Source organism: Carcharhinus amblyrhynchos, chromosome 3, assembly GCF_965287045.1.
Source record: "Carcharhinus amblyrhynchos chromosome 3, sCarAmb.v2.hapA, whole genome shotgun sequence".
Classification (NCBI taxonomy): domain Eukaryota; kingdom Metazoa; phylum Chordata; class Chondrichthyes; order Carcharhiniformes; family Carcharhinidae; genus Carcharhinus; species Carcharhinus amblyrhynchos.
The window spans coordinates 111,549,507-111,561,836 of NC_137326.1; the positions used below are offsets into that span (position 1 = coordinate 111,549,507).

General features: G+C 41.0%; 1 protein-coding gene across 10 annotated transcripts in view; it reads left to right on the forward strand.

The window, feature by feature from the left end:
• mcf2l2 (MCF.2 cell line derived transforming sequence-like 2) overlaps window positions 1-7,502 on the forward strand; it is a 313,022-nt gene extending 305,520 nt beyond the window's left edge. For 8 of the 10 annotated variants that reach the window (XM_080185718.1, XM_080185715.1, XM_080185713.1 and 5 more), the window contains 3 exons: window positions 1,297-1,409; window positions 2,271-2,374; window positions 4,840-7,502. In XM_080185718.1, the coding sequence (XP_080041844.1) occupies window positions 1,297-1,409; window positions 2,271-2,374; window positions 4,840-4,940 (318 nt within the window). In that variant the 3' untranslated portion in view covers window positions 4,941-7,502. Of the gene's footprint in view, window positions 1-1,296; window positions 2,375-4,839 lie in introns of those variants that run through there. The other 2 variants (XR_013886328.1, XM_080185720.1) reach the window with 2 other exon arrangements.
• Window positions 7,503-12,330: the final 4,828 nt, after the last annotated feature.

Below are 12,330 nucleotides of genomic sequence, written 5' to 3' on the forward strand. Positions count from 1 at the left end.
ATAACAACATGGCCAGCTCCTGTTTTACTTTATTAATTTGAATGTTTTTGGTGAGCTGTTTGATTTTGAACAGACCTTATAGAGAATACTGTTTCAATTCACAATAACCTGCAATATGAAATTGTGTCGTGTTCTTATATCAACACAATTTGTTTATTTCTGCTGAACTATGTCAATTAAAAATATTCTCCATGCAAATATACTTGTCAGTAACATTAATATTCATTGCAATTTTCTTCATTTCAAACATTTTTCTTAAACTTTATTCCATGTCCATTAAGCATGTCATATTGCATTAAACAGCTCAGGTTATTTTTCTCACACTTTTAAAAGGCCAGCATTTGTTGCCCTGCTCTTGACAAGATGGTGGTGAGCTGACCTTTTGAACCAAAGCAGGCACATCGAACCCTGTTATCAGGGTTGAATACTAAGGCTATCTTTGAATGCGTGGTACCCCTGGGAGAAAAACTGGAGACACTGAAATGTATTTTAAGGTTTAAGTAAAAGTCTGTGGGAGCCTTATATCTAAAAGATTAATTGCTGCTTATTACACTAGTATGGACTTGGCAACTTTGGAAATATTTTGTGACAAATCTGAAAATAGTTAACATATTTCTATTATTGAAATGTCGCTACAGATGATTTGCAAGCAAATTGTTTTAACAAAAACTTTGATTATAAGCCTAAAATACTATGTAATGGCAGGCATTGGCCTCATCGTATTATTGCTACATTATCAATCCAGAACCTCTGCTAATGTTCGAGGAACCAGGGTTCGGATCCCGTCACAGCAGCTGGTGGAATTTGAATTCAATAAAAAAATTCTTGAATTGGGAATCTACCGATGACCATGAAACCATTGTCAATTGTCAGAAAAACTCATCTAGTTCACTAATGTCCTTTAGGAAAGGAAATCTGCCATCCTTACCCAGCCTGGCCCACATGTGACTCCAGAGCCACAGCAATGTGGTTGACTCTCAACTGCCCTTGAGCAACAAGGGATAGGCAATAAATGCTGGCCAGTCAGTGACGCCCATGTCCCACAAATGAATAAAAATAATTGATAAATGTCACTCTGTTAAATAATTCATTTCATTTCCATTCTTAAGAAAATCTTCATGTCACGTTTCATTTAATTGCTTGGACTGCAATAAATAACCACATGTCCTGATATAGCATTGTATTCCTTCTGCAAATCTTTTCAAAACTGCATTTTGTACACTGTTTTTGCAAAACTACAACACTGCATTTGGATTCTTACCACCAGTCTACATTTCACACATTTTTTCATTTCAGGCTCAAAGTCTGTTCCGAGTAGAAGGCACTTATGAAACTAAGTCCAACGAGGAACTTGCAGTGCAGAATGGTGAAGTGGTTGAGGTACTGCAAGAGGGAGAAGAGGGACAGTGGTAAGTTGAATGATAAATGAAGGAATAGTTGACAGCAACAGCACCTATCAGTTTGGCTTCCAAGTCACATCCAAGTTAAATTAACTCAGACAGTATTAAATAGGAGGTGGAATAAACAAAATTTAAGGAAATAAAGAAATCCAAGGGAAGCCAAGAATATCAACAGAAAAGAGAGCCATTAAGCCTCCTTGATAAAGATTATGATGTTATAAACATGGGCAGTTACTTAGTTAATTAATCTTTCTGCTATCTATGTTGTACTGATGCTATACTATGAATGATTGCAATCATTGTCAAATTACAATGGCTTAATTAAAAACTGAACATTATTTAATGCAAACAGGAAAATAATTGCAAGAAGATAATTGAATGAACAAACAAGTTAGAGCCAAAGATAAAAATTAAATATATAATCCATTGATTTAAATATGATAATCTTATGACTTTGTATTTAGCTCCTTTTCTACATTCTGTTCTGTATTCAGAGCTTGAAAAAGATCGGAAGCAATAGTTACAACATGACCAGATCCCATCCTGATTTTCAGCCTTTCTCTTGCACTCCTGCCATTGCAATGACTGCCATACAATACAGAGACAGAGGATTCCAGGTCCCGACAAGTTTCATCATAAATGTGACCATTCAATGCTTAATCCTTGGAGTACTTAGACACCAAGAACCAAAGTAGAAGTGTTCAATTACAAAATGCTAACACGCCTTGTCCTTAGGTTTATTCCAAAAAAATTAAGAAAAAAATTTTCATGACTCTTGCAATGTGTGACAATCAGTCCTGCATTGAATGTCAGACTCTACATATTCACCAATAGATTGTAATCATTATTTCTGCATTGCGTCTGTTTCAGGAAAGTGAGAAGTTTGGTAACTTATAAAACAGGATGGATTCCTTCCAACCTTCTACAACCAGTTGGTTCAGAACTGAAGCCTGATCAGACTGATAATAATTCAGGTCAGAGTTCTTTGTTTAATTTGAAAAAATGATGCATTGACTCTGATAGATATCCTTTCAGAATGCAATTAATGAATTTAGTATTTAAATATTCACTTCATGAGCAAATATAGCCAAGATTTTCCACCACCCCTCCCCCCCGACCTCCAGCAGCGTGATCCCCACAGCAGAGGTGACTTGTCATTGGCTAGTCAGTGGGGTATTCTGGTCCCACCAAAGTCTACGACATTTTGCATGGCTCACCCACTGCTGGGAAGCCCACACCAGGGAACCCTTCAGTGGGACCAGAAGATCCCTCTGGCAGAAAGGGGGTTGGATAATTCCACCCATAGCGTGGAAACAATATTCCTTACATAGTTAGACACATAACGATGGGCGGCACGGTAGCACACTGGTTAGCACTGCTGCTTCACAGCTCCAGGGATCTGGGTTTGATTCCTGGCTCGGGTCACTGTCTGTGTGGAGTTTGCACATTCTCCTTGTGTCTGCATGGGTTTCCTTCCAGTGCTCCGGTTTCCTCCCACAGTCCACAGATGTGCGGGTTAGGTTGACTGGCCATGCTAAAAAATTGCCCATTAGTGTCCTAAGATGCTTAGGTTAGAGGAATAGCGGGTAATAATATGTGAGGATATGGAGGCGGGGCCTGGGTGGGATTGTGGTCGGTGCATGCTCGATGGGCCGAAGGGCCTCTTTCTGCACTGTGGGGTTCTATGATTCAATGTCTTTCAATATTCATGTGAGGAAGAATGTTCCATTATAGAATGGTTGCTCCTGTGCACTAAATTATTTATACCTGGGTTTTCACAGGTCAAAAGGGCAGATATAAATTAGCTAATGCTCTGGGCTGTAAGTTTCTACAAGAGATGCTTTCACACCAACATCAGAACTTCACCACAATCTCTCCATGTGTAGGGGCAGCTCCCCTACATTCCCAATTCTTGGAGTTAGATGTTTCTGCCTGGGTTTTATGGACTGTTGGGTACAACTTGAGTGGAATGGATCAGACAGTGCTTGGGAACCACACCCTCAGCTGCCAATTCATCCCCAGATGTGAAATCGGATGTATAATACATCTGCCCAAATAGGCCTGTTTTAATTAGAGACAAACATATCACAGGATTTTTTTTCTTGTTATTTGGGCTTTAGTAATGTGGGTGTAATGGATTTGGTGCTTCCTTGTCTTTCAAAGTTGCTATGGGTATTGCATAGGAATTAAGAAGTCTAGCTAATTGATTGCAAAATAATCAGTTGCATAAGCAACGAATATGCAACCCCAAAGCCAACTCCCTGACAGCGTCATTCTCTGAATACTCCAATACAAGCTTACAAGAAGATGATGAGCCTGCTGATGTTATTTAAATAGCCTTGGAAATTTTCTGGGGTTGGAGTATGCATCTGTTGCACTTCCACCAGCATTACAATGACATGGGAGATCCTCACCAAAAGATTTATAATGAGTTCTTCCAATGGCAACTGAGTAAAGGCACTGTCATAAAAGGGTCTGGCACATACAGGGTTAATGTGCTACCCATGTAATGAGTATAAAGGCAGATGACCCAGACCAAGAGTCAATGTTAAGATCTAGAAATGAAGATACCTCTGTACCCTTTACTATATATATGAATATTGTTTCAAGTAGTTAAGAAAGACTTGCTGTTCACTTACAGAAGACTGCAAAGATTTTTTACCAGATGCGTTCTGTAACCAACACCATCCCAACAGGCGCCACCCACTGAGTTGTGCAATTAGGAAGTCTTAGGGTTGATTCTGGATCTTGGCTAAATTTCCTAATCCTTTCTGGAGAAGTGGGAGCTAGAACCTAATGCAACAGAGGAGTACGTCTGTCAGGATTCTTGTATCTATCTCGTCTCAAGTGACTCTTGTTGTAAACATCAGGGGCAGGATTTTCCAGACATGTCTGCCCCAAGACTGGAAAATCCCACCTGAGGTCAAAGGATCTTTGCATAGTACTGTCCCACCCGCTACAATTCTTTTGAAGGGAGGGGGAGGCGCAGGATGGGAAAAATTTGCCCTCGCTATGATTATAATTGGGCTCAGTTTCAATAGTCCACTGAAGAATTATACCCCAATAAGAGTCAGAGGGTGGGGTTTTCTACACTTTCTCCCCACCCTCTCCACCCCATGACATTTCTCGGCAGCAGGAGATAACCCGCTATTGACCAGTGGTGGGATCTTCTGGTCCCACAGCCGTCAACAGGATTTCCCACTGAATCTACCCCAGCTGCCAGGAAACCTCCAGCATGGGTCTGCTGTCAGCGGGACTGGAAGATCCCACTGACGGGAAGGGCAGGAAAACTCCGCCCAGTGCCTTTGGTGTAAGAGAACAATGGGAAGAAGCTTGAACTGTGAGAACCTTGGATCCAGATCTGTCTCCATTTTACTAATCCTTTACAGTGATAAATACACTTTAAATGAAATTTGTAACAACATATTCACTTTTACAGATTTTTACAGCGATATGTGCACAGCAGCATTTGCTGATAGTGAAGACAAGGAGAGTTCAGACGCAGGAAGCTATACTTCGGGAACCAGAACTGAAAGCTGAGCTTGTTACTTCCTACAACACCCCTTAAACATTAGGCTTCAATCGGGCCTACAACAGTCAGCATTCTGCGTACACTTCAGTAGCTGGGCACATGAAGTGGGAATAAAGTACTCCGCTGCTGAAGAATCATGTAGCTGTGTATAAAGAATTGAGTTTCCTTGTTTGTAATGAGTTGATGACAAATGCTCTTCGGTGGTATAATAGAATGAGTATTAGCGGGGGCTAAGTTTTTTGAATACATATCCTATTTCATTTTCTGCAGATTTTAACATTTTGAATCTCCAGTCGTTTGAGGAAATAAACCACAGTAAATACAGTTCAGGCGGCATAACTAAAACTGGAGTTCAAACTCCTGGCATGTTGTGACTAACCAAACCAGTATTTCATGCTATTATCTCTATTCCTATGTTTCCAAACGCACATAATAAGCAGCCCGATTCATTACGTGACATCTAAACCCTAGCTGCCTGTGGAAATTGCCCACAAACAAGACGCAAGCATGCATAAAGATGCCTATACATACTCACTTATTGGTGCACTGAGAAGAGGTTGCTAATTCCATTTGAAAAGATAATTTTCTCAGGAAATGGTTTCTGATCTGCAGGGAAAAACCGCCATCTTTTTACTGCTGTAAAATGATTGCGTTTTCTATTTATCGAACATCTGCTCTATTAGCAGTGGCCTTTAGCTGCATCCTTGAGACAACTACTGTGGGAAAAGCTGACGAAAATTAGCATGGAACATAGGCAAACAAATATGGCTGGTAAAAGGTGTTGCAGACTGTTGCTGATACTTCAGTTTAAAGTGCTGTGTGGAAGCTGTATGCCAATCAGATTGCATGCTGTAATTGTATCTTATTGCTATTTGGACCACAAGGTAGTTATACTTTCAAAAGAATGTTTCAATGATCTTCAAAAGCATAGTGGACCTTCTAAGGTATAAAGCTGATTGTTGTGAAAAGTTTTATGCCTCTGAAAGAGGGGCAGGTATCAATTTGTGTGAGAAATGTGTTTTTTATATGGTAATGGTTGAGTCAAACATAGGGGTATTTATCCAGTTAACCCATGACTACCAGTGAATAAAAGGCAAGAGAGTAATGTTTGAACATAAAGTTTAGACAAATCATGCAAAATATGGTGTTTTGTGATCTTTTTAAGGTGAAGTAGATTTGGAGAATACTCCTCTCTGGTGATCAGAATGTCAGCCATTGCAGTCTGTGTTTAATGAGAGTTCAGAGCCTAAAATTGTTTTCTCACATAGGGGTGTTGTTTTCCTAACCTCCATGAAATATAAACATTTTAATCTAGCTTTTGGTGAAAAATTCCAAGGAAACGCATTTCATAATGTGACAATCTGTGTCCTCATGTACACAAAGAATGTGCGTGTGCCAACCTGCAATCATTAGACTGATTTTGGCTCCATAAATATCCAAATTATAAACTTAAATGTGACAGAGAAACTTTTAGATACCTAGGAGTTACACTCTAACCTATTTCTTCCCCAAACCGATCAAGGTAAACCAGCAGGCACTGACCAAAGCACTCTCATTTGCACAACGCGTTTACCTTTTCTGTGTAGAATGGTTATCTGGCATTTTACTTGTTACAACAGGCTTATGATTCTGACCCTATCTGGCAGGAGATGAATGTTAATTAAATTATTTACCGTCATCTATTTTACTTGTATGGTAACCGTATCGTAACACAATCCAAATGAATTCATTACTGTGATTTGCACAAGATTTTGTTGTCACACTGTATCGTTTTTGAATTTTCAGTGAAAATGTCTGCCAGATCCTTCCATTATTTTAATATTTCCGTTGCTCTGCAACAACCTTTTGTGTTGTCCGTCAGATATAAATGTGTATGTTAACAAAGATTATATTGTGTCAGAACAAATTTATTATATATATTAGAGATCAATCATTTTTTTAAGAAGTTTTATGTTTATTTTTTATGCATAGTTGTGCATTCAGTCGTGCAATCCAGCTTCAGCATTGAATTGGTGCAAGTGTGCTGCAGACATTTTCCCTATCAGTTAGACACGTACGTTGAAGTATCTGTATATGTTGTTACATATGTTGTTACGTGCTGATATTTATGTAATAATTCAGAAGCCTGGAATCTTGCTATGGAAGAGTTGCTTTGATTCATTGTGAGAAAAGTTCAAGGCTTACTTTGAAACCTTCAAGTGGAACAAGCTGCATTTTGTACATCTAATCCCTTTTGGCACCAAAAAAAACCCCAAAATCATTGTTAAATACCTTATCAGTGTATATTTCCAAGTTGAATATTGTAACATTAGCAGTAAAATGAATCCTGATTATTTACTTAGCTTGTGAATTTATTTAAAGTAAGACCAAATGACAGCAACTGTGAAAATAAATATTACAGAAGTCAAAAAAGGAATTGGATTCCAGATAAAAACAAAGTAAAATCAATTGGATTACCAGACTGCAAAAATGCACAATGGGAGCAGACACTGTTTATAAATTTATTGAGAGTTCCAGTACTTTTGGCATGCGTTGTTTCATCTGTCGAGTTTCCAAGATCAGCCAAGCAGCACGAGTTTGAATAAAAGTTATTGCTGAAGTACCTGTTTAAATAATCAAATTCAAAATACAAACACTTACATAATCAGCATACTGAAAAGAATTTGAATTGGCGAACTGGTCCCATTAAGTCTGTCACGTAGAAAATCATAGAAACCCTACAGTACAGAACGAGGCCATTTGGCCCATCAAGTCTGCACTGACAACAATCCCACCTAGGCCTTAACCGCGCCCCCCCCACCTCACACATTTACCCCACTAATCTCTCTAACCTACACATCTCAGGACACTAACGGTCAAATTTAGCAAGGCCAATTAACCTAACATGGTGACACAATGCAATTTGCATCTACTATCAATCCTCCCTCCCTACATTACAATAGTGTCAACATTTCAAAGGAATTTCATTGCCTGTAATGTGTTTTGCAACGTTCTGGAGTTTCACCTCCGCTCCTGCCTGTGCTGACTTTGGACGTGCCCCAGATGTAAAATTCAGACCTAAATAATTCCTTTCTAACCATAAAAGGCAATCAAAGAGGCCTCAGGAGGCTGCAGCTACTGACATCAATTATCCCTCCAACTACCAACTCCAACTAAAAGGAAATGTTGTTAATTCTTACAGGATTCATCCAGCTATTTTTGAAGGGTTGGAGTAAATCTGTTCTTACCACATTTGGTAATTATGCCATCTTTCACCTCAATATTGGGGATCAGGACTGGGAATTTCATCTTGCTGGCCTGCATGTCAGATTGCTGGCATCTCGCCAGCCCTAAACCATTTCAAGGAGGCGGGTTGGGGTGGAACAACTACCTGCCGGCAAGCAGCAGGTGGACTACTGAGGTAAAAGGACCTTCTCCCGCAATGACCTATATTTTCCAATCAGCAGACCAGCCCCACGCTTAAACAGAAGGTGATCTCCAGGCAGGAGACTTGGGAAGGTAATACTTCCATCTGCACAGATTCCACACCCCAACCCTCACAACTACAGCTGCTGGCTCGCCAGGGGAGGGATTGTCCCTCTATGATCATGGCTAGCAGTTGTGGCAATTTTTAAATCGAGTCTTTTTATCTTTTTATCTCCATTATGAAGAATCCTCTTTCTCTCTGCAGGCATCAGAACTCTTTGGTCTGACATGCCCCACTGCCAGTGAGATTTGGTACTCAGCCAAATCTCCATTCATAGCAGCAGGACTAAAGAATCCCAGCTTCAGACAAGGTTGGAGAATTCTGGCCGACAACTCCGATCTCAAATGGTGGGGCTGCTGAAGGGTATCACCATCCTTAATGCCAAGCATGCCATCTGTCCATTAATTGATCAATCCTATAAAAACCATGACTGGTGTTTAGCCACGACACAGAGCTGGGTCGGACCTGCATTTGATCCTGATGTCAGTGTCCTGACTCCAAATGGAAGATCCGACCCTTTTTATCAAATTAAAAATTTCTGTCATTCAACCTAACGTTATGCTTCTGTATTTCATACGGACGCCTCTTAGTTTTCCCATTCATTTTCAACTAAAAATATCCTGTCTATCCCAACAGAACCAACTCTCTCATTTTAAAACTCAGGTTATCCTGAAGTATACGCTTTTTCAGTGAAAGTAGCAGATAGTTCCCTGAGCTGACCTGACAACCAAATGCCAGACTGGGTATCGCTGCAGTGGTTCTTGATTTTCTCCATGGCCTTAATGTCATCATAAATACTAAATATAAAAAGCGCATGAATGTAACACAAATACTGATGCATACAATTTATGAATATAGCACAGTCATTTTCACTCACGCTTTATTTCTGCTTCTAGCCATACATCTCGTAATTACTGCAATTCATTATAAAAATCAGTGTTAGTATGCAGATTTCTAACTTTCAGGATAACTAAGGTGTTACAGTTCAGATCTTTGAACAGCACATCTGCCTTGCATTCATGACAAAAATATGTTACAGTAAGTAGGCCAAGCCACACCACAGCTCCAAAACCTGAATCCTTCTATGCATCATGTATGTTCCAAGATTAACACTTACACGGGTTGCAATGTAAAATATCTGAAAACCATCCATCGCATTCTGAGTTGATCAGATTTACTTATAGGTTACATTTTACACATGAACGGAAGAGCACAGAAAAATATTTCACAACATTCAGACTGAAATCAATATCTTGACATTAAAACCATGTTTTAGAAGGTATTTTTTACTGAATCTACTTTTTGGAAATATTAGTCAGGCTTTCAAACTAATTTACATGAATGGAACAACCTATCCATATCATAAGGTTAGAAAATCACAACAAAAATGAAAGTACTCATATAATTTTTGTACTTGTTCAGGTGTTGTAAATCAGCATTCCAGTGCAGCTATTCACGGGATCCTTGGGTTTGTGTGGTTAGCATGAATACACATCAGATATCCAAACATAAAGGAAAGATTCAGTCTTTCAGTGAACAATCTTCCTCCAGAGCTTAACAAATTTGTATCTGATCAGCCCCAAATCTCTAGCTGTGAAAACAAACCAGAGTCTGTCATACGAATCCGATGTAGCTTAGCCTTTATAGATCCCTAGAAAATATCCACAGAAACTATCAGTAATAATGATAGCCGAAAGTCAGGAAAAGATCGACATCTTTCAGGAACATTCCCAAAGGTTATTGACCTATTTCAGAGAAGAGCTACAGGCCTATTTACCGTAGGAGTATTGTAAATGACTTGAGAATTTCCAACAACTGACAGACGAGCTTCACCTTGCCCATGCTGATCAATGACCAACCACATTTAGAATATTTAAGTATGAACAAGCCCTTTTAGTGCTCTGTCATTACTGACAGCAAACCAGCATTAAGATGGTGCCATTCACTCCAACATATTTGCTTCCAATTCAAAAGGCAACATGAAAACATTAAAGGGGCCTTGGATCAACGCACGTGCCATGAAATTATAGGGTGGGCATTTTTATATGTGCTGCACTTGATTGGAGATATCTACGTACCTGGAAATTGAGTCTCAGATCTCTTCAGGATGAATGAGGGAGGAACCTCATGTGGACAGTGGCACAGTGGTTAACTCTGCTGCCTCACAGACCCAATGACCTGGCTTCAAATCCATGACTCTGTTCAGAGTTGCATATTCTCCCCATGTTTGTGTGGGTTTCCGTCAGGTGCTCTGGTTTCCTCCCACAGTCCAAAGATGTGTGAGTTAGGTGGATTGGCCATGCTAAATTGTCCCTTAGTGGCCCCAGATGTATAGGTTGATGGGATTAGCCATAGTAAAATACATAGGGTTATGGGAATAAAGCAGAGGGGTGGGCCTGGTAGGATGCTCTTTTAGAGAGTTGGTGCAGACTCAACGGGCTGAATGGTCTCCTTCAACACTGTCAGGATTCAATAGTTCTCTGGATAGATTGGGGATGGGTGACTGCGAACACTACAGTGATAACTTTGGGGATGGATTACTAGCTTTAGGACTGGGGCAACAGGCGTGATTACTGTCCTAAGTATGCAACGTGGTCCTCAGGATGGGGATGGGGAATGTGAATCACTCGATTTGCTGGACAGGGGAAGTGATTAACAACGTGGAGTTTGTTATGGCGGCAAGCTGCAAGATCAGGATTTGGGCCAGAGGAGAGAAATTGGGGATTGAGGTTCGCAAAATCACAGGTGCTTGTGACAAAACATTATGATGCTTAGTAGAGAGCCAGGAGGAGCAGGCATCTGGCAGTCAGCAGAGTTCTTCATGTGGAGTTGGGAGGAACATGGCGGCTCCTCTTAATTCCCCATTAAGCTGAATAACTTATCTCTTCGTTACAAAGTTTATTTATCGGGGTCACAAGTGAGCTTACATGAATGCAGCAATGAAGTTGCTGTGAAAACCCCCGAGTCACCACACTCCGGCACCTGTTTGGGGAGGGAGAATTTAGCCTGGCCAAAGGACCTACCCAGCACATCTTTCAGACTGTGGGAGGAAACCAGACCACCCGGAGAAAATCCATGCAGATACGGGGAGGATGTGCAGACTCCACACAGACAGTGACCCTAGTTGGGAATCGAACCCGTGCCCCTGGTGTTGTGAGTGCTAACCAGTGTGCCACCATGTCATGGCGAAAAACTGCTGCAGGCGACGGTGCAGAGGGACCTCGGGGTCCTTGTGCATGAGTCGCAAAAACCCAGCCTGCAGGTGCAGCAGGTGGTCAGGAAGGTGAATGGGATGCTGGCCTTCATAGCGAGGGGGATTGAATATAAAAGTAGGGAGGTCTTGCTGCAGCTGTATAGGGCATTGGTGAGGCCACAGCTGGAGCACTGTGTGCAGTTTTGGTCGCCGCACTTACGCAAGGATATTTTGGCCTTGGAGGGAGTGCAGAGGAGGTTTACTAGGCTGATACCAGAGTTGAGGGGGTTGAGCTATGAGGAGAGGCTTGTACTCGTTAGAGTTCAGAAGAATGAGGGGAGATCTCATTGAGACATATAAGATGATGAATGGGATGGATAGGATAGAGGTGGAGAGACTCTTCCCGCTCAGAAAGGACAGTAGGACTAGGGGGCACAGCCTCAAGATAAAGGGGGGGGCGGTTTAGAACGGAGTTGAGGAGGAACTTCTTCACTCAAAGGGTGGTGAATCTCTGGAATTCTCTGCCTGTTGAGGTGGTGGAGGCTGCCTTGCTAAATATTTTTAAGACGCGGGTTGATGGGTTTTTGATAAGCGAGGGGATTAAGGGTTATGGGGAGAGGGCGGGAATGTGGAACTGAGACACGACAGATCAGCCATGATCTTATTGAATGGCGGGGCAGGCTCGAAGGGCTAGATGGCCTACTCCTGCTCCTATTTCTTATGTTCTTATGTCGTTCTG